Source organism: Dipodomys merriami, unplaced genomic scaffold, assembly GCF_024711535.1.
Source record: "Dipodomys merriami isolate MVZ:Mamm:240054 unplaced genomic scaffold, mDipMer1.0.p SCAF_1, whole genome shotgun sequence".
In the NCBI taxonomy this organism is placed as follows: Eukaryota; Metazoa; Chordata; class Mammalia; order Rodentia; family Heteromyidae; genus Dipodomys; species Dipodomys merriami.
Genome location: NW_027202270.1, coordinates 16,585,351 through 16,603,678, shown reverse-complemented (window position 1 = coordinate 16,603,678; position 18,328 = coordinate 16,585,351). Strand labels below are relative to the sequence as shown.

The 18,328-nt window shown below is 44.9% G+C and overlaps 2 protein-coding genes across 6 annotated transcripts in view; both read right to left on the bottom strand.

The window, feature by feature from the left end:
• Nhej1 (non-homologous end joining factor 1) overlaps positions 1-11,257 on the bottom strand; it is a 102,631-nt gene extending 91,374 nt beyond the window's left edge. Inside the window, exons 1-4 of one of the 2 annotated variants that reach the window (XM_070025919.1) lie at positions 11,175-11,257; positions 9,136-9,169; positions 7,852-8,028; positions 6,550-6,762 (exon numbers count right to left, since the gene is read on the bottom strand). In XM_070025919.1, coding sequence (XP_069882020.1) covers positions 6,550-6,762; positions 7,852-8,028 — 390 coding nt within the window. In that variant the 5' untranslated portion in view covers positions 9,136-9,169; positions 11,175-11,257. The remainder of the gene's footprint in view (positions 1-6,549; positions 6,763-7,851; positions 8,029-9,135; positions 9,170-11,174) is intronic. The other variant, XM_070026011.1, reaches the window with a different exon arrangement.
• A 382-nt stretch (positions 11,258-11,639) lies between these two features.
• Positions 11,640-18,187, bottom strand: Slc23a3 (solute carrier family 23 member 3). Of its 4 annotated transcripts, none has more exons than XM_070025684.1 (12): positions 17,978-18,187; positions 17,687-17,844; positions 17,485-17,608; positions 17,201-17,274; positions 16,821-17,002; positions 16,162-16,285; positions 15,898-16,012; positions 14,520-14,773; positions 13,924-14,029; positions 13,511-13,678; positions 12,593-12,688; positions 11,640-12,505 (listed from the first exon to the last, which is right to left on the bottom strand). In XM_070025684.1, exons 1-12 carry the CDS (start codon positions 18,150-18,152, stop codon positions 12,213-12,215), a joined length of 1,869 nt encoding a protein of 622 aa, XP_069881785.1. In that variant the 5' UTR covers positions 18,153-18,187; the 3' UTR covers positions 11,640-12,212. The 4 variants fall into 4 exon arrangements, with proteins under 4 accessions (XP_069881785.1, XP_069881812.1, XP_069881850.1 ...); XM_070025711.1 differs by having other exon boundaries at positions 11,641-12,505; positions 17,485-17,582; positions 17,985-18,187; XM_070025749.1 differs by having other exon boundaries at positions 11,641-12,505; positions 17,985-18,117.
• Between the last annotated feature and the right edge of the window lie 141 nt (positions 18,188-18,328).

The following is an 18,328-nucleotide window of genomic DNA, read 5'->3' as shown; positions in this document are numbered from 1 at the left end:
GGTTAATTGGAGATAAGCGTCTTACAGCCTTTCTTGCCCAGGCTAGCTCTGAACCACAGTCTTCAGAGCTTAACTTCCTGAGTAGCTAGGATTAGAGGTGCAAATCACCAGCACCCGGCCCTTTCTTTTTTTTTTTTTTAATGCCAATACAAGGGCTTGACCTCACAGCCTTGCACCCTTGCTTGGCTTTCTTGCTTACATCTGGTGCTCTACCACTTGAGCCATACCTCCAGTCCAAATAAGCACTTTATAGACAAGGTACCCCAAGGAAAAAGTAACAAAATATACCAAAAGATATACAAACAAGAGTCACCTAGGTAAGAGTCAAAAGTCCAGATTCTTCAGGCTCTTGAGTCCTCATTTCCATTAGTTTTCTAGGTAAAAATTACCACTAAAAATGTGACATATGTTGTAGATAAATTATGATGAAAAGAGGTGGATAGGGAGAGGAGTGTTAGTAGCAGCAGCTTTTGTAGATCCATAAAACACTGGGTTACATCCCAGAGTGAAGTTCCAGAAGTCAAATCCACTACAGACAATGTCAGTTCTTTCTGTCAAACAGACTATCCCATCCTAGCACTGTCTTCTAGCTCAGGTCCTTGGGACAGACTTAACTCCAAGAAGTACTGAAGTATAGTTTTAATGAAGAGTTATGTCTTTCCTAGGAATTGTTTTTCATGTCTGGTCCTGGTCAAGTTAAATCAGTAGGAGAAAACACTTGTGAATAATTGTAATAGTCAGTGAAAAGTTGGTCAGTTGAACTGAAAATAACTACTATTGCTAATCAAGCAGACACACTGATCCTTTGGTGGTACCACTCAAATAATAGAAACTCTCTTTTTTTTTCTTTTTGCTTATGTGGTGCTGAGGAATCGAACCCAGGGCCTCAGGCATGCAAGGCAAGTGATCTACCACTGAGCCACCTTCCCAGCCCACGAAATAATAGAAACTCCTAAAGTTAATAACCTGCCTAAGAAGGTGCTAAATACAGCATGAAATATGACAAGGAACAATTTTTAACCAATGTCATGTATTTTTTTTCCTGCTGATAGTAGGACTTGAATTCAGAGCTCATACTATTGCTTTTTCCATTCAAAACTGGTACTCTACTGCTTTTTGCTGGCTTACTGGAGATCATAGTCTGCCTGGGCTAGCTTCAAACCTTGATCCTCAGATTTCATCTTCCTGAGTAGCTAGGATTATAGAAACAAGTCACCAATGGGTTTAATGCCTTATCTAATGAAATGCAATGCCAGATCAGGCAATTGAAATAATATACCTTAATGCTTAGATAGCCTCCCCTGGAGCTTTTTATCAGTAATATTTCACTTTCTCAAGTAATTCATACAATTGGGTAATACCATGCTGAATTACTGAGATATAACTAATTTCATGGTTTTCCTTAGATAAGATAGCCTTGCTCTGTTCTCATACTTGGATGAGTGCTAGATACAAATCACAAAAATATGAGGCTGGGAAGGTGGCTCAGTGGTAGAGTGCTTGCCTTGCATGCATGAGGCCCTGGGTTCAATTCCTCAGCACCACATAAGCAGAAAAAGCTGGAAGTGGCACTGTGGCTTAAGCGGTAGAGCGCTAGCCTTGAGCCAAAGAGCTGAGGGATAGCACCCAAGCCCAGGGTACAAGCCCCAGGACTGACAAAAAAAAATCACGAAAATGTATGCTAATAGCCATAAGAGTAGTACAGTTCAGTAAATAGATCAAAGTAGACTCACAGGTAACATGGAAAAATTATACAGTGCTTTAGGAGGACAGAGATATTCCCCTTGATTCACAGGTGTCAAAAGATGAAAAATACAACTCCCAAGTTAATTCAACCAGCCTACTATGTGCTCTGAGGCCTGGACCCTCCAAGAGTTCCACACAAGATAGGGAGGTCAGGAAGTGTGGTGGATATAGAAATAGAAGTTGCCAATCTTCCCTATAGGAAAAAAAATGTCTTCCAATTTCCCATAGAAATGTTTGCAAATCCTAACAAGAAAAGGCTGTCCCCAGATGAATCATACCAAGTAGCTGATGAAGCAGGTAACAGAATACCAAAAACTTAGGTTCTAGTTCTAGCAGTGCTAGTACTTCGATATTTAAATTGATTTACCTCAACTATTTTCACAGGCCTTGTCTTTTTCAAAAAGAAAAACTAGGGCTGGGACGGTGGCTCAGTGGTAGAGTGCTTGCCTCACATACATGAGGCCATACATGGGTTCAATTCCTCAGCACCACATAAACAGAAAAAACTGGAAGTGGCCCTGTGGCTCAAGAGGTAGAGCACTAGCCTTGAGCTGAAGAGCTAAGGGACAAGTGCCCAGGCCCAGAGTTCAAGGAAAGGAAGGAAGGAGAAAGGGAGAGAGGGAAGGAGGGAGGAAGAGAGAAACAAACAAACAAACTATGGGCTGGGAATAGCCTGCTCTCACTGGCTCACTGTAAGTCCAAAGTAATAGTACCTATATTCTCTTATTTAACCCTCACAGTCCATGGTAAAATTATAATTAGTATTTCTAACTGAATCATGCCCGATACCAGTGGCTCATGTCTATAATCTTGGCTACTCAGGAGGCTGAGACCTGAGGATCATGTTTCAAAGTCAGCCCAGGGAAAGAAAGTCTATGAGACTCTCATCTCCAATTAACCATCAAAAATCCAGAAGTGGAGCTGTGGCTCAAGTAGTAGAGCACTAGCCTTGAGCAAAATGTCCAAGGACAGCACCCAGGCCCCAAGTTGAAGCTGCAGGACCAGCACAAACAAACAAAAAACCCTGCATCATAAAATTTCAGTACTCGGCTGGGAAGGTGGCTCAGTGGCAAAGCGCTTGCCTTGCATGCTTGAGGCCCTGGGTTCAATTCCTCAGCACCCATAAGCAAAAAAAAAAAAAAAAAAAACAAGCCAGAAGTGGTGCTGTGGCTCAAGTGGTAGAGCGCTAGCCTTGAGCTGAAGAGCTGAGGGGCAGCGCCCAGGCTCAGAGTTCAGGCTCACGACTGGACCCAAAATAAAAATAAAATTTCAGTACTCATCCAAGGTAATATAAGTAGCCTGAAGGTAACAAAGTTAATTATACTTTCAAGTCTGCTGGGTCCAAAGCCTAAGCTCTTCCTACTACGAAGGAACCCTGGGATATGACTTCTAGGAATGGCCTAAGTGGTGACAAATCTGAAAGTCAACATATAGAATATCAAGAATTATATTAGGTTCTGAACATAATGGTATACAACTGTAGTTCCAGCACCCAGGTGGCGAAGGCAGGAGGATGGCTAGTCTGAACTACTTACCAAGATTAATAAAATAAATAGAATTCAAATGAAGCTGATATCAGTGATTGCTTTAGATAAGGGAAATGAGGATCTGGAGAAAGGGACAAAAAGGAAAGTTTTTTTTTTTATTGTATACCTTTAAATGCTATTTGAAATGTTTTCCCTTGGCATGAATTATCCATTAAAAAAAAAGTAAATGAAAACTATCACAAGAATGAGTAATACACAAAAATTAGAACCACATGACCTCATAGACACACACACTAGCTTGAAATAGTATCCACCTACATCCTCGCCAGTATCCACTGCTGCAACTTCTTCCCCGAGTTTGAGGGTTTCCCTGGGATGACAGACTATTTTTAACAGTAAGTATTTTAACTGAAATTACAATTGCCAATCAATTGTTCAAAGCGAACGTCTTCTCGTGGCCAACCAAAACTCATCCTATACTAAACACTTTTCTTATTAGAGTTCCTCAAATGGAAGAATGTGCTAAAATAGCTACTTTTTCTTTACATTTTCTAACACTTATAATATGATTATACAACTCTTGTTTACTTCATCTTTTTGTCTTCCCAAGTACTGGGGGTAAACCCAGGGCCCGCCTGGTACATGCTAGGCAAGAGCTCTATCACTGAGCTACACCCCAGCCCATTCAAATCTTTGGAAAAGAAAATATTAGGCTCATTAGCTTCCAAGGAGATGCTTTCCCAATCAAACTGTTCTGAAAGTGTAGGACTATGTAAACAAAATAAGACCAGGTATGACTTGGGATTCCCTAAGGCTGCCCAGATGTTTGGGTCTCAGAACATTTGAGGAATTATTGGGGAAGCAGTGCCCTCTGGTGTCACTCAGGAGAAGTCATAAGGGTTTTCAATGAAATAAACTATATATCTAAAACAGGATGGAAGATTGCTCAAGAAATTCAATTAAAACCAACGAATGTGAGTGACTACTATATGCTAGGCACTGTGGGACAAGCTTTAGAAATTCATTAATGAACCATGCTATGTGCATATTTAGGCCCAGCTACTCAGGACACTGAGATGAGAAGATTGCTTGGGCCCAGGAGCTAGAGATCAGCATGTGCAACACAATGAGATACTTAAGAAAAAAAAATCCTTTGCTTGGGTTGTAACTCAATGGTTTGTCTAACAAATATGAAACCTCAAAAAAAGAAACCACCAAAAAAAGAAAAAATCAATTATAAATGAAAAGTAGTTCTTTTCATTCAACTCTAACTTTACTAGGCTCCAGATTAAAACTAAACATCAGTTAACAGTTTCTCAAAATGAAATGGCTTGCTCTGTTCCATTCACAGTCATATATTGGTGCCAAAGAATCCTATCACCTATGGGAGATAAAGAAGCTAGTCAATAAATGATGCTCATTTTCTGCAGGTCCCTACGCTAATAAGCCAGTATCCTCGCCAGCCCCACTTCTCCTCCGCCAAGACCTTGATCTCTAAGTGTTACTGATGAAAACAAGGCTGTTTGTTAGTCCAGAATACTAATTATATTTTTCTTTAAATAAAATTGTATTGTTATTATTAAGATGTTCTACAGAGGGGTTACCATTTCATAAGTCAGGTAATAAGTACATTTCTTTTTGGACTATGTCACCTCTTCCTTCTTCCCCCAGTTTCCTCCTCCTGTCACTGCTCACAAATTGCATAGTTTCATTTTCCACATAGTGTCCACTAAGTAACATGCCTGCATTTGTTCATCCTTCTCTCCATTTCTGAGCCCCCGCATCCCCCCACCAAAAAAACAGAACAAATAACAAACAAAACAAAACAAAACAGGGGCTGGGCAGGTGGCTCAGTGGTAGAGCACTTGCCTTCCATGCTTGAGGCCCTAGGTTCAATTCCTCAGCACCACATAAGCAGAAAAAGAAAAAGCCAGAAGTGGCACTGTGACTCAAGTGGTAGAGTGCTGGCCTTGAGCTGAAGAGCTGAGGGACAGTGCGCAGGCCCAGAGTTCAGGCCCCACGACCAGACCCCCCCCCCCAAAAAAAAAAGGCAAAGCAAACAACAAAAAGTTTCCAGTTCCTGGAACTCATTTTTATAAAGAGTAGTTTAGATTTCACAGCTGCCACTCCCTTGGGTTCCTCCCCTAAGAGTATCTTCCTTCAGTCTCACTGTTTTGTATGAATACCTAGTGTCCTGCTACAAATGAGAGAAAACAGGCAGTTTGGCTCTCAAAGCTTGGCTTCTGTGTCCATCCATTTCCCTATAAATGACATAATTTCATTCTAAACCTAATTCTTAATGTCTTTATGCTCTTGGAGCATAAAGCTACAGGGGAGAAGACACTGTGATCTTCTACCTTCTGTAGAAAATGATTTTATCTCTTTATTTTCTCCCAATTAGGTCCTATTCATCATCAAAACTCTCTCCTAGAACCCTCTCTTTGAAGAGGTTTCCAGCCAGGTGCTGGTGGCTCACGCCTGTAATCCTAGCTACTAAGGAGGCTGAGGTCTAAGAATCGTGGCTCAAAGCCAGCCAGGGCAAGAAAGTCTGTGAGACTCTTATCTCCAAATTAACCACCAGAAAACCAGAAATGGTGCTGTGGCTTAAGTGGTAGAACATTCACCTTGAGCTGAAGTGCTCGGGGACAGTGCCCAGGCCCAGAGTTCGAGCCCTAGGACCGATTTAAAAAAAAAAAAGGTTTCCTCTGATCCTCAAGCCATCCTGGGCCTATCTCAGTGAAAGAACTAACCCTATCTTCAATCTGTCTATTCTCTAATTATAATTTTTTTTTAAAGGCTACATTATTTCAAGTCAGGATATTCAATAATGAGTGCAGAAATGTTCATATATGATAATGAAACATACAGATGTTCATAAATGTTCATAGATGTTCCTGTTGACCAAATTAAGGAATAAAATCACTCAACAAAGTGTGGAGATTGAAACTGCTCCCTTTGCAAGCAAGGGATAAACCAGTCAAGAATCCTCTTTGTGGGGCTGGGAAGGTGGCTTGGTGGTAGAGTGCTTGCCTTGCATGTATGAGGCCCTGGGTTTGATTCTTCAGCACCACATAAGCAGAAAAAGCCGGAAGTGGTGCTATGGCTCAAGTGGTAGAGCACTAGCCTTGAGCTGAAGAGCTGAGGGACAGCGCCCAGGCCCAGAGTTCAGGCCACTACTGACAAAACATACATACATAAATATATAAATAAATAATCACTACAAAAAGGGAACTGTTAGAGTAGCTCAACTATTAAAGGACCTGCCTAGCTGGCAGCTGGTATCCCCACTTAGACCCCATGTTTGAAATACACTTACCAAGGAAGGACTAGCCTGAATACAGTGGAAATGCCAATAGAAGGGAAGACCAGAGAGTTCACTTCGAACCCGCAAAATCAGTGCCTCTGCTACACGATCACAGGAGAAGGTAGCTTCACCAGGGTGAGCATCATCTTTCAACAATGGACGAAGAAGATTATCCAAATGACAGAGAAAAGCTGCAGGGGGAGCAGTCAGGCGCTTGTTCAGCTCCTAAAGAGACGGCAGTTGTACACAGTGAGAACAGAAAAGGAGTGATTCCCTCTGAGGCAATAGCAAATGAGAGCCCTTGTTAACATGAAGACAAAAGGAATGAAGAAAAGGAGAAAGAAGGTAAAACATCACTAGAAGAGAGAAGGAAACAAAAAGAGTGACAAAGATTAACTGGTATATGCAACGCTTTTGCCTTTGTCAAGATCAATTTACAGAAAGCCTGTATAGATCATATAATATAGATCACGTTATGCATTATCATGCAGCCTGCATAGCCTCTCTTTTCCTCTATCTCTCTTTCTCTTTCTCTCTCTCTGTCTCTCTCTCTCTGTCTCTCTTTCTCACACACACACATACACACACACAAACACACACACACACACACACACATACACACACACACACACACACACACACACACACAAATATCCCATTGTTACAGCTAGACTACAGGACATGACAGATTAAGTATTTCTTGTCTGAAATACTTGGGACCAGACATGTTTCAGACTGCAGATGTTTTGTATTTGGGACTATAGACTTTACCAGTTGAGTAATCCTAATCTAAAATCCCAAATGCTCCAAAATCCAAAACTTTTTGAGTTAGCAGAACTCTAAAAGGTTCAGAGTTTGGATTTCCGATGAGCAATGTACAGGCTGTATATGTTTTAACCAAATTCAGTCTTCCTTGCCAACCTAGAAGTGACGACGCTAGCTGTTCACCAGGAAGGAATCAAAGCTGGGCACCAGTGGATCATGCCTATACTCCTAGCACTTTGGAGGCTGAGATCTGAGGATCATAGTTCAAAGCCATCTGGCCACAAAAGTCTGTGAGACTCTCTTATCTTCAACTAACCAATAAAAAGCTGGAAGTAGAGTGTGGTTCAAGTGGTACAGTGCCAGCCTTGAGTGAAAAAGGCAAGGAATAGCATACAGGCTCTGGGAACACACACACACACACACACACACACACACACACACACACACACACACACACACACACACACACACACACACACACACACACACACACACACGTGCACATCAAATCTCCCACTAGCCAAAAGCACTATTTCTCTTCACGTTTACCTTGGCTCGCTGGCTGACCACACTACAGTCCACCTGCTCATGCCACACCTGTTGAAGATCTGAAACCAGCAAGGCATAGCCATTCTTTGTGATATAAGCCTTGGCTAAGAGAGAGTTCTCAGCAAGCTGTAGCCATGCCCATGGTTGCATCAACAGGCCTTGCTCCAGCTCATCCATCTGTAGGAAAGTCCAAATTTAGCACAGTGACTTCAGGGTAGGTAGAGTCAAGGACAACAGGCAGATATCTCTATATCAACTAAAATCAACCCTCTTCAATAAAACAGAAGACATGGATTTATATTCTCTCTTCTATATAACTAACTGATCAACAACTGTACTACCCCTTGATTACTTAAAATCTGTTTAGAATCTTTTTCTACATTAAGTTCCTAGAGAGAAGAAAATATTTCTTTTCTATAATGTTTAAGCCTTAGCATAATGTAAAACATAGTGCAGAAACCCAAACCCTTCTTACTGAATCCTAACCACAGCCCTAATACCTCTCCCTCCCCCTCCCTCTTTTGTCTGAGACAGGGAATTGAACTTGCCACCTGATAATTGCTCATTGGCTAGCATTCTATCCACCTGAGCCACACCTTCAAGCCAACCATAATAAATAACAATGCTATTCTTTCCCAGAACTTTCAGAAGAGAAAAATAGTTTTTGTCTTATAAAACACCCTAAGTCAAAAACATTGGGGGCAGAAAATTCAAATTATTTGATTGTTATTTTAAAGCAAAGCTTTGGAAGCTCTCAGCAAAACATAAAAATAAAAAGTTCCTCAAACAGCAATTCTTCAACTAGAGTCTATGAATGTGATCTTCTGGAATTTTATGAAGATTTTGTGTGTATATACATTTATGGAAAGAGTCCATGACTATCACCAAATTCATTTTTTGTGTCAAAGTGTGGGACTCCTGATCTGATGCTTTTGCTAACCAGCTGATATTCTACCACCTAAGCTACACGTCCAACCCAATAATCAAATTCTTAAAGGGATCGATGATACACACACACACACACACACACACACACACACACACACACACACACACACACACAGAGTCAATAAGCTCTGTCTTGGAGCAAAAGAGCTAGATTTTCTTTAAACAAAGGAACAGAGTCATGATTATAAAGCATGACTTATTAAAGAGAAAAAGATACTTCATTTTCACTTAAAGAATCTCAAATATCCCCACTCCCAGCCATAGCTACCACGTCTGCATAGGTTGAAGTTCTAGAGACTCTCTTTCCTGACTCAATAATTAACATAGCAGTCTTACCCTAGTAGATTTTCAGTAACTATAGCTGCTTCTCCTGTGGGTTTAAAAGAAAGAAAGAAATGATAACCATCAGACATCAGTAACTTATGCCATCAGTGACTTATGTTTCAGGAGACTGAGACCTGAAGATCACAGTTTGAAGCCAACCCAGGCAAAAAAAAAAAAAAAAAAGTTCCCAAGACTTTATCTCCAGTTGACCAGCAAAAATGTGTAACTGGGAAGTAGCGCTGTGGCTCAAGTGGTAGAGCACTAGCCTTGAGCTGAAGAGCTGAGGGACAGCGCCCAGGCCCAGAGTTCAAGCCCCACGACTGGACCCAAACAAAAAAAAAAAAAGTGTAACTGAAAGTCTGGCTCAAGTGATAGAGTGCCAGTCCTGGAGTAAACAAGTAGAGTGATTAGAGGCCCAGAGTTCAACCTGTGTAAGCAGGCAAAAATTTTTTTTAAAAAAAGGATGTAACTTCCTTCATTTTTCATATCTATAGATACAAAGTAAAGGCAAGTACCAGGAGGTGAAACTTAGAATACAATAATAATAATAATAATGAAAATCCTTATTGTCTAATTAATGTCTGATTAATAGTCATTTTCAACTCAGTCTAAATCTTCCTGAGTTTTCCAAGTGTGGCTTGTGACATTACTTAATTTGTACTCTAAATGCACAATTGAAATATAAGGCTATTTAGTCCTGCAACATAATGACATTTTGGTCTCAGACAGACTGTACACATGACAGTGGTCCTAGGAGATCATATATCTTAGTGACATCACTGCCATCTTATTTAACATATGTATGATACGGTGTTGACACAATGATGAAATCGCCTAACAATGCAGTTCCCAAAACATTCCCATCTCAAGGGACACATGACTGCATATATGGTGGTTATTTGCAGCAGCCTCAAAACCTGTATTTGGAAATGGTATTTTCATCACATTTCCCATGTGCTGTTTCCAACAGGGCAAAGCGGTTTGGGAATGACTAGACTGGTTCTCACTGGACAGGAGTTCCACATTGTCAAAGATCACAAATGCAAATAAAGCTGCCAAGACCTTAATTTCCCTTATAGGAATTTCCTTATGCTAGGAGTCACCAAAATTGGGTCTGTCGTCCTAGTCACTCCTTTTATTAAGTCCAGAAGTTGAGAACCCTCAAGCTGATGTTTTTTGTTCCTTTCAGGGAAGGAAGGAGCTTAAAATGTGGCTAGGGGCAATTGGCCCTACTTACACAAACTGACACATTCAACACCAGATCCCGGCTGGCCCGTTCAGTTTGAGGCCTGGGCTGAGGGCACAGCTAGTGCAGTTATGAGATCCTGGGTTTGATCTGCGGGACTGGGGACGGGATGGGGGAGGGCTGTGAGTCTGAAGCCTCGAAATTCCAGTCTCCTTTAACATTCACGTTAACCATATTCACCTGTTTGGTACTCCTGTACGAGAGAGTTGGAAAAGGCAATAGCCAGGACGGGCTCCCTAAGAAATGGTACCTGAACCAAATTTTGCCCTTCTGCGGGGCGTGGGGCCGGGAAGTGGGGGTGGGGGGTTAAATGGTGTGGTTCGGCGTAGTTCCTCCTACGCCCTGCAGAGGGCGGCAGGGCTCTAGGGCCATCCAGGCTGGGCCACGCCCTGTCCACTGGGAGTCAATCTTCGGTCCCACAACCACGGCCCCAGCCCAGAGGCGCCACCTGACGTCCAGTTCGCCTCCATCTCGCCCCTTTCTAAAGCACCTTTCCCCTTTCTACAGCACCGGCTGTACTGAGGCATGGCTCTAGACCCTTCAAGAGATAAGAAAGCCAATCCCACACCGTACGGCCAACCAAAACAAGAGCCCCAGGAAAGACCAGCAAGCCCCACCGAGCCGCCGGAGGCGGACTGCGCACGCGCGGCTCCTCCTACTCACGGAGACCTGCCCAAAGCCCCGGTTGCGCGCGGTCCCTGCTGGGAGAAGGAGCCCGTGTGGGGTCCACCCAGCAGGTCAAGCAGCCCTTCGGCGCACAGCCGTGCCCAGACCCTAGCCCCGATTGGAGCCCGATCCCACCTACCGTCAGCGGCCGGCGAAGTGCCCACCCTCCTTGCAGCAGGCTTGCCCTCCCGCACAAACCGAAAGGCCTAGAGTGGAGCCCCCCCACACGCGGGAAGGCGGGGCTTGTGGCAGGGCGGGGCCCAGGCTGGCGAGGGCGGGGCTTCGGGTTCACTAAACTGGAAGCACCCAGAGCCTGGGTTTGGAGTTGTCAAATCCATGCTCGTCTCTCCCCTACCGGTCGTTTGTGTGTTTGTTTTCGGTTATGGAGAGCTGAATTATACTAATCTCTGAGGTCCTCACCATTCCTGGAGTTGTTAAAAGAGCAGTCTTTCAGGTCCTATAATATGAACTCCTCCTCTGCCTCATTTCTCCCTCCACACATTCAAGTACTCGTGATTCATCACCACTGAACAACATGAAACCTCACAGCTCATTTTTGTACAACTCATGTTTTTGTAAAAGCTGGATTCTTGGGACCGAATAATAATCTCCATCTGCTTTCCAATACCCAAGGCCGCCCTCCCCACTGCGGCTTTCATAAAGCCTTTCCCACTATCAGCAATCACAATGAATTACTCCTTCCTTTTTGCTCCCATAACATTATTTCCATCTTTATTACAAATTGCCTTCTGCTTTGCATTTTAGTTAATAATTACATAGGGCTTTTTAAATCCTAAATGCCTGGAGAGGGCAGGCACCCTATCACATCCATATCTGTAGATGCAGGACCTTGAACAGAAAGGGCACTCAATAAATAAGTGAATGCTAGCGTTCAAGTGGTATCGATATAGTTCACAGGCAAAACTGTCATTCATTCATCCATTCATTCATTCATGGCCCACTTAACCATGACCCTTGCTTTCCCATAGATATAATTAAGAAAAGGAAAGGAACTCATCCCGTTAGGAAATGAGACCCCCTAGGTGGGCCCATACTACATGCACACACAATCACACTACCTCCATCCCTTAGAAGGAAGTAGAGTCTGGAAATGTACTGTCAATCAAGCTGGGAGTTAAGGCTAAATTAATGAGGGCAGAAATAGTAGTCCTAGTAATTACTGGACCCTAATCCCTTCTCTGCTAGATGCAGGGGGTGGCTCCTCAAAGCCAGGCAGCAAATCTGCTGCCTCTCCTGGTTCAGTGGGACCTCCTTCCTCATCCCCAAGGTCTTCAGGCATTGGGCAGAGGCATCGGAGGAAAGGAGGGATACAGGAACATAGGTTTTGGATAGTGAAAGGAAGTCCATACTCTTGAGCAGCCTTCTCTCTGTACTTCTGAGGCATTCCAGCCTCTCGGGCAGTGAAAGAAGTTGGCAGTCCTTGACTTAAGCCTCGTTCAAGCCGTGTGCCTGAAAAAGAATGGTTGGTAAGTCATTGCCCCTTTAGGGAGTGATGACTGCTACTCTTCAGTCGGCTAGGGTTTGGCCTCAACTTACCAGAAATAGTGTTCTCTAAAAGGAAACCCAAGAGTCCTGCTAGGAAGATTGGCTCTGCCAGCAGGGAGCGTAATAACACATCCAAGGGACTCCAGCCTATGAAGGGTTGGGGTGAGAATTCTAATGTTGGAATCTTAATGTTGTCCAAGTCCAAGACCTAAACTCAAGTCTTGAACTAAGAATAGATCTCCATGAATTATTTTACCTCCCTTATCTTTTGTCCATCTGCTCTGCATTTCTCACATTAAGGTCCTTCCCATAAAATCTCTGCTCAACACCTTATATTTTCTGAGCCTCCACACACCCTCTAGATAGGCTTTGACTATTCTAAGCTTCCTTTCTCTGGTTGGTATTAAAAACTCCAACATTATTATTTTTTTCTTTTTTTGTCAGTCGTTGGGGCTGAACTCTGGGCTTGGGCGCTGTCCCTCAGCTAGCGCTCTACCACTTGAGCCACAGCGCCATTTCCAGTTTTTTCTGCTTATGTGGTACTAAGGAATTGAACCCAGGGCCTCATGTATGCGAGGCAAGCACTCTACCACTGAGCCACCTTCCCAGCCATGACTTCTTACTTCTATGTCTGTGATGCTGCTTCCATCAAAAATGACTTTCTTCTTGCCAAGTACATTTTAAACTTTCCATCCTTCAAGACCAGCTCAATGCTATTCAATCACTTCAAATGAAGCACCACAGCCTTTGATCTAAACTTTTCTTCCTCTTTCCTCTTTCACTGGCCTATAATACCAAGAGGTACCTTTATATCCCAAATGGTCCACATAATGCTTAATAATTTTTTTAATGAGCAGATGGACTTTTTATCCCAAATCCCAAAATAGGGTGTGGGGCCAAAAGTCTAGACACCCTGAAACCTCAAGCTGGCTACTGAAAAATTCCTCCTTCCCTCTCCACTGCACCCACCTGTGTTGAGTAAGACTGGGGCTTCCCGGAGCCACCTTGGCAGCAGTAGAGCCATGAAGATGGAAAAGCCCACAATGAAGACATTCCGCCCAGAGTCAATGTCAGCCAGGTGGAAGCTGGAGAATCCAGCAGACAGAACTACAGCCTGAGTCACTCCCAGCACACCACCTGTCCCATACAGAAGAAATCAAGGGAGTAGGGAGAAAGCACCGGGTATTGCAGGGCAGACCATGGTGAAGAGATAACCAAAAGGTTTGTTTGTGATTCTGCAAGAAGCCCAGTCAAGAAGCCAAGAGGTCAGGCTGAGACACTGAGGGCAAGCTAGCCAATGTTCTAATCTTCTCATTCGGGGAGAATATTTAGAAAGAAAAGGCATCAGCCCTGGGGTTAACTGTTTCAGTACAAGCACTCACCAAGAACAGGCAATGGGATGGTGGTGAGTAGCTGAGCCAGCCCTGGAGAGAGCCCAAGTCCCATGCAGAGCAACCCTACTATGTAGGCCACTTGCCGAGATCCAGCCTGTGTGAAGAAAAATCGAGAAAACAGCCATATCTTTTGGTTGTACCAAGTCTTTGCCTTCCTTGTTCTTCATTATTTGGATACCAACTTAAATGCTTAAATGTTACCCTTCTGGAAGTATCCTAGCTACTCTAAAGGCTTCTTTGCTCAGCCAATATTCCATTGCTTTGTTGTCTGAATAGCACTTATCACTCTGTGAAATTATCTTCCATGTTTTCCCTTCCCCCTCTGTGAAGTCCCCTCTGTGAAGCAGGGCTTTACCTAATTCATCCTTCCCTGGAACCCCAGCCTTTGGCAAAGCACCTGATACACTTGAGGTGATTTTGTTTTCCGCACTCCTTGCCCCTTACCACTTCTAAACACTTGCCCACGTGAGATGCTAGGTATGGACTGCCTTACAAACGCTGGGTAAAGCTGGCAACTAGTCAATATGAGTTCCTTTTCCCCTCCTCCATCTCCAGTTCTCCACTCTAATCCGATGTCCACATACCTTGAAAAGACTCACTGTGCCCACATTAGGGAAGCTGGATGCAGTGCCCATGGGGCTTCCCAGAAGCCCAGCCAGCATACTGCCCAGGCCCTCCAGACTCAGCCCTCGACTGCAGGCATGTGGTGGTGGAGGAGGCAAATGCAGTAGCTGGCCACACAGGGCATAGCAGCCCAGGGAGCTGGTGGAGGCTGCTAAAGCCATGGAGATGCCCGCAGCCAAAGCCCTGGGAGTCAACAAGGGCCAGTCCCACTCACCTGGAGAGGGAAAAGGAGCTACCTTGAGGCCAGGCTCAAGTTTTAGATATCTCTCTGTCTCTAACAGCTGTGTCACAAGAATCCCAGATGTCCCCATGACTTTGAAACCACTAAACTCTAAAAAGAAAGACCTATTCCTTCACCATGGCTTACAAGGTCTTCTCTTCCCAGCCTTATTTCCTGCCATACCCCATCCCACTTCACTCACTCCAGACACACTGGTCTTGCTTTTCGGACTAGGATTGTCTGTGTTCCTGGCTACTACACGTTTTTGCATATGCTCTTCCTTCTACCTAGAATGCTCTTCTCTCCTGTCTTCTGTTCAAGTACTCCCACTCATCTTTCATATTTCTTTTTTTTTTCTGGCCATGGGGCCTGAACTCTGGGCCTGGGCACTGTCGCTGGGTTCTTCAGCACTTGAGCCACAGCACCACTTCTGGCTTTTTCTGCGTATGTGGTGCTAAGGAATCTCATCTTTCATATTTCATCTGAATGACCATCCATCAAAAATATCCTTCCCAGCCTCCCTGATGATGCCAAGTTCCTCATTGCTGGCTTTGGCCAGTTGTGGATATACCACAACAACAAGTTCAGATTTAATCCTCTGCCTATCTGCTTTGTATCTATAGTCACCCAATAGGCTGACATCTCCATGAAGGCAAATGCTGCATCTGCCATGGCTATTACTTTTCTCTTCCAACATACTAGCACATAATTAGCATTCAATAGAACCTAATCAAACTGAGGAGTGAAAGACTGCACTTGCAGCTCAGTAGTAAGCATGCTTGCTTAGCATGCACAAGGTTCTAGGTTGATCTCTATAACTGTGATAAATAAGTGATGAATAAGCAAATTTTACATACAACTCCTCAAAGGCAATCCTTATGTATAGGTTCCCCAATCGAAATGCCCATGAGAATTGGCAATATAAATGTGTAAATTGGGTAAGAAGTATCAAGAGTGAGCAGTGGAACTGGCCCAAACTTCAGATGTGTCTTTAACACTGACCCAAATAAAACCTTTGATGGAGATTGACAATCCCTGAGGTTGACATATCCTCTTGAGTTCAAAGAAATGGATCTCTTGATTTGAACAAAAGAACAGGAGCCTAGAAGAAAACCTACCCGGGTGAGGTAGCCAAAACCATGGTGCTTCGGTGGGGGCTGAAGGCTTCAGGGAGAGAGTGCTGAGATCCAGAAAGGCAGAGATGATCCACACACAGGCCACAGGGAGCAGTACCTGAGGGGCAAGACTGAGACCGAAAAGAGCCCCTCTCCCCAAGCCTTCAGAGCCAGGATTAGTAAGATAGACAGAAAACCAAAACTAGAGGACTGAGGGAGCATTGAAGATTGGCCCTTCTAATTTCAACTGCCCAGCTTCCCACCTACCGAGAGGAGCCGGAAGGCAGGGATATGAATGTGAGTTGAAGAAGCTGAAGCTGGCCTCCAGGGCCACAGAGGCACCTGGCAGGAACCCAGGTGCTGAGAACAGACCACCATGATCAGGATAAGCCTAGGAGAGAAAAGGAGCTTTGGAGGCCAGAGGCAGCAGAATCCTGAAAGATGGACATGGAAGCATAAAGAATACCAAAGAAGGAACTTCCCGTGGAACGGAGTAAGAAGGTACCCTGGGAGATAGTAAGAAACAGTGTGAATGCTGGGAGTCCAGATGAACCAAGGAAAGTCCTAGTCCTCAATTTTCAAATCTCAAGTGTCCCTGTCAGCTGGACATCGGTGGCTCATGCCCGTAATCCTAGCTACTCAGGAGGCTGGGATCTGAGGATTGTGTGCCAGTGCAGGCAGGAAAGCCCATGAGACTCTTATCTCCAACTAACCACCAGAAAACCAGAAGTGGCTCTGCGGCTTAAGGGGTAGAGTGCTAACCTTAAGCTGAAGGACAGCATCCAGGCCCAGAGTTCAAGCCCCATGACCAACAAAAAAAGAGAATGTCCAGATGGTTGCCAGCTCTAATAAGCCAGCAATTTTGTCCTCCCCCACATCTGCACATCCCCTGTGACACCATCCCACACCTCTCAGAACTCACGTACAGCAAGGCCAGGCCCCAGTGAGCAGAGCAGAACTGTGCCACCTCCCTGTGGACAGATAGCCCTGCCACAACCAGGCTAGGAGCCAGCACCAGGGGTCCACAGTAGGGGAACACACGGCCAGGAGCCCCCAGCAGCCCTAGTGTGCCCTGCAACAGCCCGGACACGAACACTGCCCCCGACACCTGGTAGAGGAGAGGAGAGGATGAATAGAAAACTTTCTGCTCAGTTAAGTTGACCTGAGACTAGACTTCCTAACTAAATTCAGGGTAAGTCCCCTGCCCAGACAACCTTCCTCACAGCCTCTTGGTGCTTGCATAATGGAAACAAGAGTCTCCCAAGCCTGGACCACCCGAGCCTTCTTCCCATTTTCAAGTATTCACCTCTCGGAGAGAAGTATTCCAGAGCTCCAGACCATGGCAGCCAGGCAACCTGCACAGGTGTAGTGAGAGGGAGGCTGGGAGGTATTTGGGGCACAGAGAGGAGAAAGATAAATGGGATGGAGACCTATTGCTCTTCAGTTCTAACTCATGCCTGGCATAGTTCCCAAGATACCTATAATGCCTGGAAGTCACACCACTGCCCAACCACAATCCTGAACACCCCCTCCCCACCTATACTTACAGGAACACCCAATCCCTCCCTCCCTTGTCCCTCCTATACTCACTGTTCCCAGGAGTGTGGATAGCCAGAGGTAACTTCTGAGTGGTCAGCACCAGAGCAGGAATAAGGAACTCAAAGGATGGAGCCTGGACAAGGGGCAGCCTGTAGGAACAGTGGCCCCAGAAATTCTGGAAATGTGTGGCAGCAAATAGTTTCTTCTTCTCCTGGGACCCTACCCCTCTCCAGGGGGTGGGGGTTTCCCTCACCTGCTGCCTATCCAAGTTTGCAGGATGGTAGATACACCACATGAAAAGAAGCTGGAGGCCAGGAGCAGAGCAGGTGAGTAAGAGAGCCCTCCTGGGGACAGGCTGTGAAACAGAAGCAGGTGGGAGGCACAGAGCAGTGAAGCCAGGACCAGGAAATGCTGCAAGGAGAGAAATAGGGAAGGGCTCAGGACTAGGTGAAAATACTTATTTCTAGAGTTTATGTCACATGGACTCTTCCTAACCCCCGCCCCCCATCCCTCCTTCAGCCAGCACCAACTCCTGCATGTCTACCTCCTACCTGCAGAGCGAGAAGACAGCTGAGACCCCAAGTGGGAGGCCCCCATCGAAAAGCCCAAGAGTGGGAGGAGGGGCTCTGGGAAGCAGGAAGCAATGGTGGCAGGGGAGCCAGGGCATTCTGGGAGCCCATGGATAGGAGTGGGATGGGATGGAGAGGTGATCTGTTCATGCTGCCCTGCCTTTGCTGTGTTTGGCTGCCTTGGACTAGAGTTAAATAAAGAGGTCAGAGTTTGGTGAAGCTAGCTGCCTGGAGTGGGGAAGGGGTGGGAGTGTCAATGAAGCGGAGAGAAGGGATGAGGGTTTGGGACAGGACATGGCCCTTTCACCTTTGCCCAGCTCTTGTGC